Genomic DNA, 17,221 nt, shown 5'->3' on the forward strand with positions numbered 1-17,221 from the left:
GTCTTTGGACTATATAATATTGTAAAAATTTGCATTTGGGCATAAAATGTAGACTTAAAATTAGCTGACCTAAGAAGGCCTTGTGCTGAACTGTTTTACTTCTTTTGGCATTTATGTGCCTCATAGCGGTTTTTGTTGTTTTGTTTTTTTCCTTCTTGCCCTATTCCTGCTTCCTCAATTTTGTAAATTCTGACAACTTATGAGATTTGTGATTCCCTTGTGGCAATGTAGGCACATGCAGTATTTGATAGAAAAAGCGATGTGAAACGTTCTGTTTGGTAGGTAATGTCAACTATTAAAATTTTTTATTTAAAAAACGAAAGGGGTAATGGCAGTCTCCACATGAATAGAAAATCCAGTTGCCTTAATTAACTTCAAATCCTGTCAAACATTGAACATTGTGGGTATCTTATTTACTGGGAGAAATCTTCTTTTTAAACTTTTTCAAAAATGGTTTACAAGTGGAGTCCAAACAGAAATTGTTTGTATTTAAGATTGTAAAGATGTAGAGAGACAGGCTTTGCCATTGTAAGTGGAAATATTTGGATTAGATTGATGTTTGTTTATGGCAAATCTGGATTTTCCAGGTCCTGATGGTAAATACTGTTGTTGTTTTTTGTTTGTTTCTGCTGAAAATAGAGACTTTTAAATGAAATGTATTAGGTTAATTGGATAATTATCAATTCTCTACTTAACTTTGTATTGTGTGTTTCTAGCTAAACTCAGAGATAGCATTTTTCTTTTTCATAGACTTTGGGTTAGTTTCTGTATCTGTTCTAAAATAAACTCTAAATGATATTATTAGTGACAGGGATGAGCAGCAAATAGAATGGGATACCAAATATTTCTGTAATCACTTAGACATCAAATAATGTCATTATTTCGGTTTTATCCTTTGTATTATCTTACCATTCAATCATACCTCAAATGTGTTTACCTACAGAATTGAGGCAGGGTAGACTGTCACACTCCATGGGGGTAGATTTTCAATAAATGATCACGATGCAAAATATATTTCAATAAATAATATAGTAATATTTCAACAAAATAATGATATAATGGCAATTTCCTTGGGATTTTAAGGTTTATAAGATATTTAATAATGCATTTGTATAATATCCAAGTATATTAGTATATTAGTATAATATCCAAATATATTAGTACCTTATATTAATATAATTGGATCATTAAAGCAAAACACCAGGGAGGTTATTGTCTTAATATCCATCTTATATTTGGAAAAGCAAACAGGTTAAGGAACTCAACAAAATTTACAGAGCTTGTTAATGAAAGAGCCAGAAAGAAACCATTCTGATTTGCAAACTATGCCTTGCTTTTTTCCATGTTCTTCATATAATATTTAGGAATAAATTATCATATTATTACAGTTGGAAACATTTTTCTGGAAAAACTTTAAAACTAGAAATATACTGAAAATAGACTTATTTATTTATTTATTGGCGTATAACTGCTTTACACTGCTGTGTCAGTTTCTGCTGTACAGCAAAGGGAATCAGCCATACATATACATATATCCCCTCTTTTTTGGATTTCCTTCCCATTTAGGTCACCACAGAGCACCAAGTAGAGTTCCCTGTGCTATAGAGTAGGTTCTCATTAGTTATCTATTTTATACATAGTAGTGTATATATGTGAAAATAGACTTCTTAATGATATCTGTATAGTATTGTTTTATCAGACTCTTTAAAATACAATTATTAAAGTTTCAGTGCATATATTATTATGACTCAGATGAATACATCTGTTTATTTTCAAAGATGCACAAATAAAGAAGCTGGGTCCACATGTTTGAACACATAGTTTGGGCTGATTTAACTTTGAGACCTATGTCACTTGTGTATTTCCGTGTTATATGATTGTCCTTGGGGGAAAAAAAAAACTGGTTTTACTAACTATGTTTTTTCTCCAACAGAACTGAATAAATTGATGAATAATTTTAGTATGATGTAGAAGTAGTTGCAGGTGTGTTACTAGGATTTGAGTTGAGACATTTCACTGAGTATGAAGTCAGCTAAACTAAATCATTATCATTATCATCATATCACTAGAAGATGCATAAAAAGAAGATTTTCCAGATTTTGAAAAGAGATTAAAAGCAGTATAAATATTTTTTACTTGAAATTGTTGATATTTGCCTACTTTTAACCCCCTAAAATGGGAATAAAAATTTCACATAAAAGTTATTATGATCTTTTAAAATACATCGACTCTGGAAATTTTTACCATTAATTGTTATCTAAACTTGGCAGGAACAATTTTTCTGTATATTGACTGCCCATCAACTTTTGCTACATAATTGTATTAATTATTAATTATGTAGTATTAATATCTAATTTTTTCCCTCTACAGTCATCTACTGAATACCATATACATAAAGTTATAAATCATAAAAGAATGCTTTGTCCAACTGATCTTTATTTTAGGAAGTAAAGAAAGCGTTAAATGATGGCTTTGGTAAAAAAGTACTTGAATATTTAGAAACTGGATAGATATGTAGATGGTATGGATGGATGGATGGATAGATAGTAGTTTATCTACCCACACACTGAAAGGAGGTGAGGGGGAGGGAAGAAAGCGAGAAGAAGAGGGAAAAGGAGAAAGAGAAAGCGAGAATGAACGTAAGAGTGAGAACACTCCTTTAGATTTTGGAGGAGCACGTAAAAATAATATGAATATTTCAGTAATTCATTGTTCAAAGTTGAAATGAAATGCACAGTAATAAAATTATTTCACAGTATTTAAAGGATCTATTCCTACAAATACAAAAAATATCCCATAATGCATAATAAAAATTCTGTCAATCAAGTATAGGTATTTTTTTCTTCATGATGTTTAATAACTAGTTTTCAGTGTTGCACTTCTCCCATAAACTTGGGCCAGTTGGCTAAGCTGATTGGTGGCTTTAGTGTGATATAACTGTGTCAGAATTGTTTCCAGCCAAGACCTTGAATCCAATCTTTCAGCCACGATCCTCTTCCTTAGGCCTTCAGGATGGACGAAATCCATTGTCAGAAACTCACCAGCTCTGACTCCTGTGTTGGAAAATACGTAGTGTATTGTTCAGTATTTGGGCATGCGAGGCTATATTGCTCATGGTGAACTCATGCCCTGACAGACACCAAAAGCAAATTTTGGAGTCTACAAACCTAATTGAGATGCATTCTGTGAGCTTTCTTGGTTTTTTTTTTTTTTTTTTAAATTTTTAAAATTTTTATTGGAGTATAGTTGATTTACAGTGTTGAATTAGTTCTGTGGTACAGCAAAGTAAGTCAGTTATGCATATACATATATCCACTCTTTTTTAGATTCTTTTCTCATACAGATCATTACAAAGTACTGAGTAGAGTTTCCTGTGCTGTACAGTAGGTCCTTGTTGATTATCTGTTTTTTTTTTAATTTTTTATTATTATTATTATTTATTTTATTTTATTTATTTATGGCTGTGTTGGGTCTTCATTTCTGTGCGAGGGCTTTCTCTAGTTGTGGCAAGCGGGGACCACTCTTCATCGCCGTGTGCGGGTCCCTCACTATCGCGGCCTCTCGTTGCGGAGCACAGGTTCCAGACACACAGGCTCAGCAATTGTGGCTCACGGGCCCAGTTGCTCCGTGGCATGTGGGATCTTCCCAGACCAGGGCCCGAACCCGTGTCCCCTGCATTGGCAGGCAGATTCTCAACCACTGCGCCACCAGGGAAGCCCGATTATCTGTTTTATATATAGTAGTGTGTGTATGTCAGGCTTTCTTGGTTCTAACAATTTCAGAGTTATTTTTAAATGTTTCCTCCTTTTTTTAGCCTTCGTCTGTCATTGTCTTTCTCTCTCTCTGTTTCATCCTGCCTTCTCTTCACACCACTAATCATATCACATTAATGTTCACATTGCGCTGGAGCTGGATGCCAAACGTGTTATGATACCACTTTTAGTTATATATGCTTTTAATTTTCTAAACTCTTATAATGAAAAATTTTAAATTCTTATGATGAAACAAATTTGAATGGATCTCAGATGAACAGACAAAATGCGACCACATTATATAAACTGGAAAAATATCTTGGAGAAAGAAAGAAATGAAAAAAGACAAAACATGACTAAAGGGGGGGAAAAGGGGGAAGGTGTTAAACTTTAGTAAATTAAATATAGACACAATAAAAATAGAACATTAGAAATTAGATAAATGAAGGAATGGAACTCTAGGCGCAAAATTGCTCTAAAAGCAGCAGTCAAGAAATGTTTCTTCATGACTCACAAGCACTCTATTTTCATTGAATACTTAGAGACTGTACCTAAGCTCTTTGTTTTTTGATATTTGTTTGTCTAAACCTACTTACTTGCTCTTGAAGTTGTCTCCTGATATCACTTAAACTCTGCTCTGATGTTTCAGTTTGACATTTCAGGGTTTATCTAGAACCAAGTGTATGTTTGTGTGCATCACTAAAAGGAAATCAACTCTTAAAGTAGTAGTATTAAGATAATATGAAAAGTTATGTTTTTCTTTAGCTCATGGATTGATAGTCATCTTTAACATATGAGTATATATTCACCTTCAGGATTCACATAGAAATATATCAGCCTTTCCCAAACTGTTTCGTATAATTCAGTTACACCACAACTCACCTGTTCCACGTGATATTAACAAATGTTCCCAAAACAGGATCCTTGGTTAAATTGGTTTGCAAAACATTGCATAGGCTGTATCTCCCTCTGAGAGTTTTATTTGAGAGTTAGTTGCATGTTAAAGGCTCTGAGAGGGCCTTCAGTAAAATAACAATACTGAGGATACTGTTAAACCAAATCTATCTTCTGAACAGTTTGAGAAATACCAAAATATGTACAATGAATTACTTGGTTGTGAATTTATTAATGGATAATGTTAATACTGTCTTATCAATTAAGGTACAATATAAGACCACAAAGCGAATCTCATCTCTCTCTTACTCCCAAGTAATCTTCTCTTTATTTGATAAAGATTTATAAGTTTCTGTCCTAAACTTTACAATTACAGACCGGAAACCACGTTATTAACAAGCACCCTCCCCACTGCCCCATGTAAATGAAACATTTCTTTCTTTTTAATCCCTTTCTTTCCCTTTTGCCCCTTTCCTTAATGTTATAGATCCACTGCCAGCAAAACCTCCCTGAATCTTGACCCAGTCCATCACTCATGAGGAAAAAGTATTACTAAATGCCAGTCTACTTTTGCCTACTTTCTAGCTTCACGCTTCATCTCTGCCCTCCTAACAAATCCCTCCTTCACCATCCTAGCCTCCTGAATTCTTTCAGGAATCTCCTCCTTCTGACCTGCGTTCAGTCCAGACCTGCTCTCAGTTTTCTTTCATTTGAAGGAAAATACAAACGTGTGCCAGAATGTAAGGAACATGCTCCTGAGACATGTTGACTTAGAACAGGGAACGATGCTTGCGTCTCATCTTGTGTAGTGGGGTTCCAGCTCTCTACAACATGTAGGGGTTTTCAACTCAATTCAGTTCCACAGGTCCACGTGGAGTCCTCTGATAGACCGGGGTGGATTGAACAGCTCTGGGTCTACTGATCTACTCAAGCCCACACATTGAGCTTTCAGGGGTGACTGATGAAGAGGATACACATTGCCAATGTCTTTAATTTGAGAAACTGTGTTAGCACCAAATTCCAGTTTCTTTGTATTAATTCTCAAGGAAAGCTACCTTTCCTTTGGTATGTAGGTGACTCTGATGGCCTTGCATAAATGTCTTTCAGCTTGGTCATCTCTGCCAGGTTTGGTTTCCAACCTGTGGCAGTCTTGGTTTAGCCATCACTTTTTTACATTCCTCTACTTCCACTGGACCCTTCTGCAATCTACTCTCTGTTTACCTAGCACCCTTGGATGATACTCTGTATGTATTTGATTGGTCTCAAAGATAGTTACCTCAACAGTAAGGAAGTGCCTGTCTTTCCCCACAGGAGTGCGTCTTGACAGAGTACGTGGAGGTCGGCAGAAGTACAAGCGCAGAATAGATGTGGAGAACAGCCCGTACCTGAACCCTCAGTTGGTTCAGCCAGCCAAAAAGCCATGTAAGTACAGCAGACATGTCTGGCTTTCCAGCACATGACATCCTCCCAGCTGGCTCTAGGTACATCAGTTTTGGCGTGCCCATCCCTACTGACTCCAACGAGACTTCTCTTTGTTGGCGGGGGTGGGGAGATGTGGCTTTATTCCCAAGGATTTCCTTTGCAGGGCAACAACAACTCAGCTAATTAACTTTTTTTCCTATGGTTTTCTCCCCCTCTACCTTTTTTCACCTAGTCATTTTGTGGAAGCGTAAGCATACCAAGGCATAGCTTATATAGTGCGAATTTTACATTTACAGGTTATTTTCAGAGGTACATAAAATGGATCGTACCATGATCATTAGTTCATTGGAGCTGTTAGTTTCAGATTTCACAAGAAAGTGATTTTTGTAGTTTTCACTAGCTAAATGAGTTTGTTCAACCTCCCAATGAAAATACATTAGGAGCCTCATTAATTTAGAGCTATAGAAGGTTAACGCACTCGCTAGCAATAGATTAAAACAAGGAGGGGCCCTACTGATAACAAGCATAGGTTGGTAGTTCCATTTCAGATGCCCTTATGGGCATTATGAAGTGTTTTTTTAAAAGCCCATGGTTTGATAATGCCCGGCTGCAATTTGAAACGATGGTAGGTATGTAGCTAAAATGCAAACCCCATTCTCTTTGTCATTAGCTAAAAAGAGCTAGAATATAGACTGAGGCAGTTAACTGTGTTCCAGTTTCTGAAAAATCAGTTCATGGCTGTAGTGCAAAAGGGCTAACATTTTAGGATGTTTATGCATAGAGTTTATACGAGGCACTGAAAGTGCTTTGGTGGAAACAATTCTCACATTTAGCTGTCTCTGTCTCAGAAGACACAACCAGCCCTCACCAGAGGAAGTTGCAGCTATAGCAGTTCTAGAAAAGACATGGGTAATTTCTGATCTGCTTTCAAGGGAAGAACAAAAGTGTCCTCTTCTCATTCAGATTCTCCAGGAGGGGTCGCTGTTATGCATCATCCGTGTGAGCATATGGGCATCTGTTAAATACGTAAAACAGACCCTGAACTGTAAATGAAAGGACATTTTAGCTATGTCAAAGGAAAAAACAACCAGTTTTACATAAAATTAAAGCTTAAGTGAACATATGGCATGGTTTCCTTTTGCCTTTCCAAAAAACATTATGTTGATTATACCTTCAATTGTCCAATCTGGCGTCTTCTCCTCAGCCTGCATAAGCTGTTTGGCATTCTGCAAATACAATCTAGGACTGCATTAAGCAGATTTTGCACATTAGAATAAAAAAACTTTCTGATAATACAATAAAATGCAATAAACACTCATGTTTAATTTCATTAGAGGTTTCGTTTTCCTGGATTCACTAATATCCAGACTGGCCATTTCTCATTCATTTTATACGAAGTCGACTGACACCATTGATGATATCCTCTACCGAGAGAAAAATGAGCACCAGCCCATTCGTAAGTCCACAGGATGGATAAAGAAACATCTATGGTTTTCGGCGGAAACCTGAGAAAAGGGGAAGAGGCTTGTCAAGTACCTTTAAGAAGATTACAGCAATTTCAATGAGCTCCATTTGTCTGAGATAAAAGAGGACTCCTAATAAATCATTACTCATTATCTTAAGGCCTCTGTGTTAATTTTCCTTAGTCTATCCAATTAGTGTATTTTGGTAACAAACATTTATAAAACTTAATTTTCAGATCCTGTCAGAGACTAGGCATGGGCTTTGCTCAGAAAGTGTCTGGGGGAGATTTCTGGAGCCTGACTGATTGTTTGTGTACTACAAAAGCCCAAGAATGAAAATTGGGTTCTATTGATTCTAATTAGGGAAACATTAAATAAGATTCACCTAGAAACAGTGCTGCCGGCTATTCCATTTTCTGAATGATAGGAATTTCTAAGCTTCCACCAAATTTCTCTGACCCCCTCCAGTCAAGTATCCAGTGGCTTGGGTAAAACAGGTTGCATTTTCCCTGTACTAAAAGAACTCGAATCACGATTTCCTTCCGTTACATTTTTGTACCCTTTATTACTGCATTTTCTTCTAATCCTGAGGATCTAGTAGTTGCTGACAGGTTTTGCTGCATTGTCAGAGCAATGAAAGTGGAAACTTTTCCAAGCGTAGCTAAAAAACAGGGTGTTGTTTCGATAGCATATACGAGAAACAAATGTCATTCTCTTCAGATCCTACAAATTAAAAAAAAAAAGAATCTCTATTTGATTTTAATTTCTTTTCTAGAAAATATGATATTTGGGAATACTTCCTCCCAAATCTGTATTTTTAATTTGATAATAATTGAATATTACTGCCATTGAATGGTTATCTGTTGATAATTTGAAGTGAACAGAAGTCATGTGGCAGTCATAGTAGTAAAAATTTTAAACTCTATCAAAAAATTACTAATTATAGCTTGGATAAGTATCCTTGTTATGTTGTTACAGCAGACAAAAAAAGAACTATGTTTTCAATTCTAAGGTATATGAAGTCTTTTCATTTTAAGTTAAAAAAGTTAAAAATGTATAGGGAAAGGCAAATGGTCTAGTAAACGTAGAGGAACCTTTGACTTGGCTCACAAAGATCCCATTTAATACCCCAGTTTTCTAGAGTAATAGGACACAGACGTTGAAATATCTGAGTTTATTCTTACCTATTTGTATTTCCTCACTTAGAAGAAAGTATCAAATCTAAAGCTACATGTAGAAATTGAAAATGGGGCCAACAAGAAAAATCATTCCGTTAGCAAGGCTTTATAACCCCTTCCATAAACTCTCACATGGCCCTGAGCGATAAAACACATTTGATGTGATGCTTTCCATTTGTCTCTAGTGTTTATTTTATGAAGGATTTTAAAAACATATATCACAAATTTCAGACAGATAAATCTGAGCCAGAGAATGAGCTAAAGACAACAGATGAAAATAGAGGATTAAAGTATTAGATGCTCCAAAGTGGAAATACGGTCACATTTAAGTTGGAGTATTTTTCTGGAAACTGACATTGGCTATATTTGGAAGATGGGCTGGGTATGTGGGGAGGGGGAGAAAGGCAAGACATTCATATTGAATGCATCCCACTGAGACAGAGTTATACAGTCAGTAATTCACCCCGGCAGAAGGGCTCTGACCTTTGCTCCTCTTTAAAGGAATTAGGACAGTTAATGACTTTCATGCCCATTATGTCTACGGGCAGTAGGAGTTCTTTGCCTCCTACATTATGTTCTATATTTCAATGGTTTATATGGATATTTATTTTAAAGCTGTTGTATGCTATTTAATCTGCTTCCCCAGATCCCACCTAAGAATCAAAGAGCAGACCCAGAAAGCATCTAACTTCTCTTATCTGTTTGCTATAAAAAATTTCATTGCAGGACAGATGCTTCATTCCAGCAAAGGCAGATAAAGCCAAGAAGAAACAAAGAACTATTACAACTGCTATGGGTTTTCCAGAACACTGTTTAGTATATATATGTTGAACCGTAAATGGAATATTTGGGGTTGATTATAGGTGTTTGAGGGATTTTTTTGTTTTGTTTTTTGTTTTTGCTCAAAATACCACCTAGTTTAGAACGTGCGAAAGAGGGATGATACTACTAGTGATCTTGTTGTGCTCTGGTCTGATTCTGCAGATAACAAGATTGTCTCACATTTATTGGTGGCTGAACCGGAGAAGATCTATGCCATGCCTGACCCTACTGTTCCCGACAGTGACATCAAAGCCCTCACTACACTGTGCGACTTGGCCGATCGAGAATTGGTGGTTATCATTGGATGGGCGAAGCATATTCCAGGTACCTTTTCTGAAATGAAAAAGAAAAGTTTGCCATTAATTCCCTAGGCTTTGTATGTTGATTTAGGCAAATTCACAATTTTCTCATTAGGATTTTTAAATTTTATTTATTTATTTTAATTTACTTTTTTTATTTGTATTTTTTTTAATTAATTGATTGTTCTTGGCCACACTGCACGGCTTGTGAGAACTTAGTTCCCCAACCAGGGATTGAACCCAAACCATCGGCAGTGAAAGCGCAGAGTCTCAACCACTGGGCCACCGGGGAATTCCCGTTCATTAGGATTTTTTTAAACCTTTACATTTGTTTTTGTCATACTTAATTTAGTGCTTTCTTGGTCCTAATAGAATCATATGCCATTTTTATAACTGTACCATCTTGAATGCTTGTTAATTATTTTTTCGCATATGAAGGTACTATTGCCAACCTAAGATAAAGAGAATATAACTTGTTAAAATATTTCCTTATTCTTTTAAAAAGTCCGAGTTTTCTCCTAAGGAAATACTGCTGTTTTTTTCTTTTCACTTTAAATAAATGTTTATGAATTGGGGGCTTTAAGGCAGACAGCCTGGGTATAAGTCCTGCCTGGCCTGCCAATGGGACAACTTCCTGAACTTACTCTATCTTAGCTTCCTAAACTCTAAATAAAGCTATAATATCGTAATAAAAAAAAGTTTTTGTCAGGAGTAGTCTAGATACCTTTTTTCCTTTTAAAAATCACTTATTTTGTTGTTCGTAGTGGCGATTTATACTGAATTGTTTTTCATATTTGCATATTGCTTTGGTTTACAATTAGATATTTACCATGAATTTATACATAAATTATGAAAATAAATGTTCAATTGACATTGTAAATATTCTCATATGGTGCCTTAAAAGTAGTATTTCAGGTTTTTATTTTTTAATATTTATTTATTTATTTATTTGATTGCACTGGGTCTTAGTTGTGGCAGGCGGGCTCCTTAGTTGTGGCATGCGAACTCTTAGTTGCAGCATGCGTTTGGGATCTAGTTCCCTGACCAGGGATCGAACCCGGGCCCCCTGCATCGGGAGTGCAGAGTCTTATCCACTGCACCCCCAGGGAAGTCCCAAAAGTAGTATTTTAAAGTATCCAATTATTTTTCTCTCCAGACCTGTCCTTAGATCAGTGAACATATACCTGATCACAAGGTTTAAGAATTGTAGTAGTCTACTTGAATTATTGTTTGTTTGAGCTTTGATCTTCAAATAGTTTACAAACAAATTTTTGGACAATGAGCCGTGTTTCTTTGGTACAGTGAACTTATTTCTGTCTCCTTAAACTAGTTTGTCTTTATGCCTTGAATGCTACAGTAATTTCTTTAATCAAATTGATGGCAGTCCCTTTCCCAGCCCACACTGAAACCAATTTATTGGTCATGATACGCCAGCTATGTTGCTAACAGTCGTAACGAACTGTCAGGCGATATCGCAGTGAAGCTAATTTGAAGTCATTAGGTGTGCAGCGTTCAGGCGACAATTTGTTACAGTGCTTGGGAACACAGCTGACATTTCTGAATGGCTTTGTTCACTGCAGTTCTAGATGAGGCCAAGCAAATTGTAAACTAATTTAAACATCACTCTGTATTATACCAGCTACTTTGTCTTACACTGTTTGCTAATAAAGCACCCCAAATTAAGTCAAAACTAGTTAAATAGGTGAGCTGGAGTGTATTCTTTAAGAGATACCTCCACAAGGGTCACTACGTCTAAAAGAAAGATGAGAATTTGATTGTGTGGATAGCTGATTTGCATTTGGATTGTAATCATATCTATAAGGTTTTTAGAAAAAGCAAAAAAAATAGAAATAGAATATGCTAAAAGACGGTAAGACATTGGAAGTTGTAGCGGTGGAAACAGCCAGAATTTGCCTAAACAGTGTATGAAAACTTTTTTGGAAGGAAAGTGTTATGAAGGGTTTTAGAAAGAAACAAAACTAAGATTTGTTGAAGTGTCCACAGATTAACTTTTAAAAATAATCAATATATATTATATCATTTACATTTATCCACACACACACGTACACAGACATACATATTCACAGATTTAAAATAGCATTATTCTAACCCAGGGTTTCTCAGTCTTGACGCAATTGATGTTTGGAACCAGATAATCTTTTGTTATGGGGCCTGTCCTATTCCTTGTAGGGTATTTACCAACATCCTTGGTTTCTACCTATTAGCATCCTTGAGTTGTAACAAACAAAAATGTCTTCACACATCGCCGGATGTCCTCTTGGGGGGCAAAATCATGCCCGTCTTCCCCGGTTGAGACCCATCGTTCTAACCCAGGAATCAGATATTATTATCCTTAATTCAAAGATAGGGAGATCTGGGGCAGAGAGAGGTAAAAACACTTGCACAAGTTCACAAATGTATCCAGAGCCTTCAAAGCCCGCACTCAACATTGCTTCCTGGAATAGAATCAGGATAGTTTAGTCCCCCAGTTGACTACCTTTGAAAGAATTATTTCAAAATAAAAATGATAGCGTTATGAATCGCAACAGCATAAAAGGCTATGTCACTCTGACTCCAAACCGCCCATTATTTCAGAGAATTCTGCCCAAGTTCTCCCTGAATTAAGAAATTTGTTAAGCCCATATTTTGTTATCGTACAGACGTTCCATAATAACGATCAAGAGAAGTCAACCAACTCCTTCTGCGGCTCTCTGGTGAGGAAAAGTCAGTGATAAATTTGTGGGTCCAGTTGTGTATCTAAGTAGAAATGTCAGCTTACAGAGGAACTTGTCACAGTAAAGGGGCTTTGGTGACCTTTGTGAAGACAGTAACTTTAAATAACTATGAGTAACAGCATTTCCAGTGGTGGAAACAATTGCTATACGATTATGTGTTCAGTCTTAAGCTGAGGCTTAGAATTGGTAGGGGCTGACGTTATTCTCTCTCCCCAGCAAATGCCAGAGGAGGTTACTTTGCAGTGATGATTCACAGCTCTGGTTTCCGTGATACCCGGAGGGTGCTTTAAATAATTGCAAGGAGTATCTTGGCTTTTCAGAGAGGGATTAGCAAAACACGAATTCACTGAAATGCTTTTAAATTTCATAACAGTAAGCGTGCCATGCAGTGTTTGGAGGTAGAAGTAAAAGATGCTGTGATACCAGCGTGCTGGTCTATATACCCGGGTTCAGGGAGACTGGGCACGGCAGCAGCATGGAGCGTGGGATGGGGAGGGGGTAAAGCCAAAGAGAATATAAAGATTAAAGTCTCATTTCTGCCTTGATAAAAGTAAAAATGTGTTTTTGATACCATGACCTAGTCCTCATAACCGGGGTCAGAGCTGGAATTAAAGCCAAATCAGAACTGAAATTTCACCTGTCTTAATCTTCACTTCAAAATTGCTTTTTTTTTTTTTAAATGCTTCTGTTAAAACTAAAGTGAAATCTTTTTTTAAAATATACTAAAATCCAAGCCTTTGCTCTCTTTATGCTGCTCTCAGTTTGTGGAATCTCTGTCTCTCTCTCTCACACACACACACACACACACACACACACACACACACACACACATAGACACACACACTTTTTAAAACTTAAGTTTAGCATATAAGATCAGATCAGTAGCCTTTCTGCACTCCTGGGAAGGTACTTTTGTATACTTGCTTTTGCTACATAAAAATAAGGGGAGGAGCAAGGCAGAAGTTTCTGCCACACTGGGATTGGCCTGCTCTCCTGGCATCTGTCAGGTCAAAGGGTGCAGGGTGATGCCCATGGACCACTTTGGACCATGTGTGAGAGAGGGTTAGTGTGGGCCATCTTAGGACCTGTCCTAGAGGGTCACCTGGAGGGTCAGAGAGATACAGCTGAAAGGAGCTGGAGGGATCACTGATAGCTTAGAGGCTGAGGAAAGAGTAAGGAACCAACATGAATAGAGGTACTTTGACACAGGTCAAGGGAACTGATGGCCAGAGAGCCCCAGTTTTGAGGGTGTCTCCAGATGTGCCCTCATAAACGCACATGAGACAAGAATCTTCCCGCACGTAAGAGGAAGTTGGTGCTAGATCACCCAGCAGTGCCAGTCACGGGAGAACTTTCTGCTCTCCGCTCCTTGTTTCTCTTTCCCCCACCTCAGTCCAGTTCCAGTGGGTCTAAAGCTGGACAGGAGGAGTAGAAGCCCATGGTTGGGGGGCTAGAGAAGACCGTGACCACATCCACCCAGCCAGCCTCGCTGCCTCCAAGGCGTGAGATCTGGGAGTGGAGGGAGGGGTCTCCAGCTTGGATCAAGAGTGGAGTCTTGACTATTCCTCTGGGCTGGAATTTTAATTATTAAACCAAGACTTGTGATTGTGAGGACTGGAGAACTCTTGTATTATGCAGGAGTGACCAGGAGAGCCATGGGGCCTGCCATGGGAAAATGGGCTTCCAGGAATACGTTTGCATAAAACTGGGAGATAAAAATAGAGTTGCTCACTCCATGTAATGGTTACACAGATTTGCTCTCTCCTCTAAATGGTTACTTGACTGTGGGTGGAGGATGTGTGTATGTGTGTGTGTATGTGTGCGTGTGTGTGTGTGTTTCATTTTCAAACCCCCAGAAGTTGTGCCTGGTACATTATAGCCATTCAATAAGTGTCTGGGGGATGAGTGACAGTTTCTTTGGGTTGCAAGGTACTATATCAACCAGCTATTGCCACAGTGACTCTGCTTAACAAAATACCCCAAGCTTACTGGCCCAAAACAAGGAGTATATATTTCTCGCTTATGGGTCTACAGGTTGGATGGGTTCAGCTGATCTCGGGTGCGTTTAGCTGGGCTTGACTGCAGACTGCGAGGTGGGTCCAGGTCTGCTTTACGTGTCTCTCCTCTTCCTTGAGACAGGGGCCACGCAGGCTGTGTTCTTCCCATGGTGACAGGCAGGTGTGCCAGAGGGCAAGCCCAGCTGTTCCCATTGACCAAAGCAAGTAACATGGACGTGCCGAAAGTCAAGGGGCAGTGAGGTGCACCCAGCTTACTGTGGAGGTCAATACGCTGGCGGGGATTGTGGGGGGAGGCGGGGGGAGGTGGGTGGGGGCGGGCAGGGGCGGTGAGAGATTAGGGCCAGTAATTCAATCCGCTGCAGGTACCATGTACATTTTTTTGTCCACACTTAATCAAAGATAAGGGATGGCCTTGAGTCATTCACTTTTTGCGATCTGAGGTCTCAGCTGCAGGAGGGAGTGCTCGGGCCCCTGCTGGGAACTGATAGTTATTGAGGACAGTTGGCCTGGCCTTGGGAGCTCTGAGCTCTCAGCCTCGCCCTGCTGAGTGATCCAAAAGAGAAGTGACATGAGGCCCCCGAATTCTCTGGGCCGAGACTCTTGATTACAAAATAAGAGGGCCTTGGTCCCTTCGGCTGAAACTAGTCCTGGTCAGGTCCCATGGGCATGACTCCTGTGCCCTAAGGAGGGTCCATATTTGGTGCAATGCTCTGCTGTCGCCATCTTGAAATACTGAATCATTTTTGGACAAGGCGCCCTACCTTTACATTTTGCACTGGACCCCACAATTTATATAGCTGGACCCGCCCATGGGGATGCAGGTTTCCTGAAGATTTACTGATGTAATTCCATCCTTGGAGGGACTGCAGCTCACTCTGTGCTCATTTATTCAACAATAATAACAAAGATTACGGCCACCAATTTATCCAGTGTCCTGAAGCACCAGGCACTATGCTAATAAGGGTTTTATGAACATCATTCCAATCCTCGTATCAGACTTGCAAGCTTTTCACGAAAATGAATGTCATTGTAACGTATAACTCATCCAAGATCACACAGCTGGGACTTGAGTCTAACTTCGTTTCTCTCCCATGCCTTTCCGCCAGATGATTTTGCTGTTATGTTCCACAAACTGGATGGAGATCTGGGGATGCAGTACATCTGGGGATAAAGTAGTACAGTCCCTACCCTCAAGGGGTTAAACATCTTATTAACAATAATTGCAAACACCTACATGGAACTTGCTGTGTGCAGACAATGTTCTAAGCAATTTATACATATTAAGTCATTTAATCTGTACAAAAGCAATCCATTGTTTTTAGCCCCATTTTATAGAGGGGAACACTGAGGTATAGAGGAGGTGAGTATCTCACCCATGGTCACATGGCTGGAAGGTGGCAGGGCCAGGTTTCAGGCTTAACCCCTTGCTGTACCTCCTCTCACCTTGGTGCAACCAGGCTCCTCTCTGCTTTGGTGACGGGGGGAAAAACATAAATGAACTCTTCCCACCCTGGGTCAGATTCTGTGGATACAGTTGAGAACGTTGTGGGAGTGGAAGGGAGACAGGCCCTGGGCCCTGAGACCTGGGACCCTTTACCAGAGTGCTTGCACCTGGACAAACGTCTCCTCCAGCAACAAAATACAAAGAAACTAAAAGTAACTGCAGGTATGCGCAGTTGGGGCAACAATAAGCAATAAGATACAAAAAGGCCACAAACCAACGGTCACTTCTGAGTGCCAGGAGCGAAAGCAGGGGACTGTGCATGGTCCCTGCACACAGCGCCGCCAAGGGGGTGGGCAGGCCACCTAAGCTCTGCCTCCTTCCCAACCCAGGGACCTGCATCTGTCGTAACTCCGTCTAAGGAGCCAGCTGGCACCCTCCTCAGGGAGCGGGCGAGGGCACCTGTTACTTGTTTTTGCTCCCAGTACCGCCTTACCTGGATTTCTTATCAGGACTCTTACCGATTTCTAGTGATTGAAGAGTCCAAGGACCTGGGTCGGTAACAGAAGGGAGACGGGAGGCAGGTGAGCACAGAGGGTGGGCCCCCGGTGTGACATGATGGGGGCGCTGTAAGGGGGTGGCCGTGGGACATAGGTGTTACCGGTTCACCCAGACACGAGGAAGCAGGCCCTGCACACACAGCGGGAGGGAAGCTACCCCGTGACTGGGGTTCAGAGCTGCCTGTTCCACGCACACCGACTGCTTGTTCTGTGTTTGGATCCAGGGGGATTTCTTTTCTCACCTCTCTTCCCAGCTTATGGTCCGATTAGGCTGCTCCCTCTTTTTTTTTTTTTTTTAATTAATAACTACTTTATTTATTTAGTTTTGGCTGTGTTGGGTCTTCGTTTCTGTGCTAGGGCTTTCTCTAGTTGTGGCGAGCGGGGGCCACTCTTCATCGCGGTGCGCGGGCCTCTCACTATCGCGGCCTCTCTTGTTGCGGAGCACAGGCTCCAGACGCGCAGGCTCAGTAGTTGTGGCTCACGGGCCTAGTTGCTCTGTGGCATGTGGGATCTTCCCGGACCAGGGCTCGAACCCGTGTCCCCTGCATTAGCAGGCAGATTCTCAACCACTGCGCCACCAGGGAAGCCCAGGCTGCTCCCTCCTGAAGGGAAATGTTTCCATCCACCCATCCTGGGT

At 39.6% G+C, this 17,221-nt stretch overlaps 1 protein-coding gene and 1 long non-coding RNA gene across 2 annotated transcripts in view; one reads left to right on the forward strand and one right to left on the reverse strand.

Annotated features, from left to right (window-relative positions):
• Positions 1–6,012, reverse strand: part of LOC103006451 (uncharacterized) — a 52,631-nt gene extending 46,619 nt beyond the window's left edge. Inside the window, exon 1 of the long non-coding RNA XR_009006806.1 lies at positions 5,923–6,012. This is a non-coding gene — a long non-coding RNA (uncharacterized LOC103006451). The remainder of the gene's footprint in view (positions 1–5,922) is intronic.
• A 3,262-nt stretch (positions 6,013–9,274) lies between these two features.
• Positions 9,275–17,221, forward strand: part of LOC130706627 (uncharacterized) — a 28,358-nt gene continuing 20,411 nt past the window's right edge. The window contains exon 1 of the mRNA XM_057539322.1: positions 9,275–9,855. Coding sequence (XP_057395305.1) covers positions 9,649–9,855 — 207 coding nt within the window. The 5' untranslated portion in view covers positions 9,275–9,648. The remainder of the gene's footprint in view (positions 9,856–17,221) is intronic.

This window comes from Balaenoptera acutorostrata, unplaced genomic scaffold, assembly GCF_949987535.1.
Source record: "Balaenoptera acutorostrata unplaced genomic scaffold, mBalAcu1.1 scaffold_847, whole genome shotgun sequence".
NCBI lineage: Eukaryota > Metazoa > Chordata > Mammalia > Artiodactyla > Balaenopteridae > Balaenoptera > Balaenoptera acutorostrata.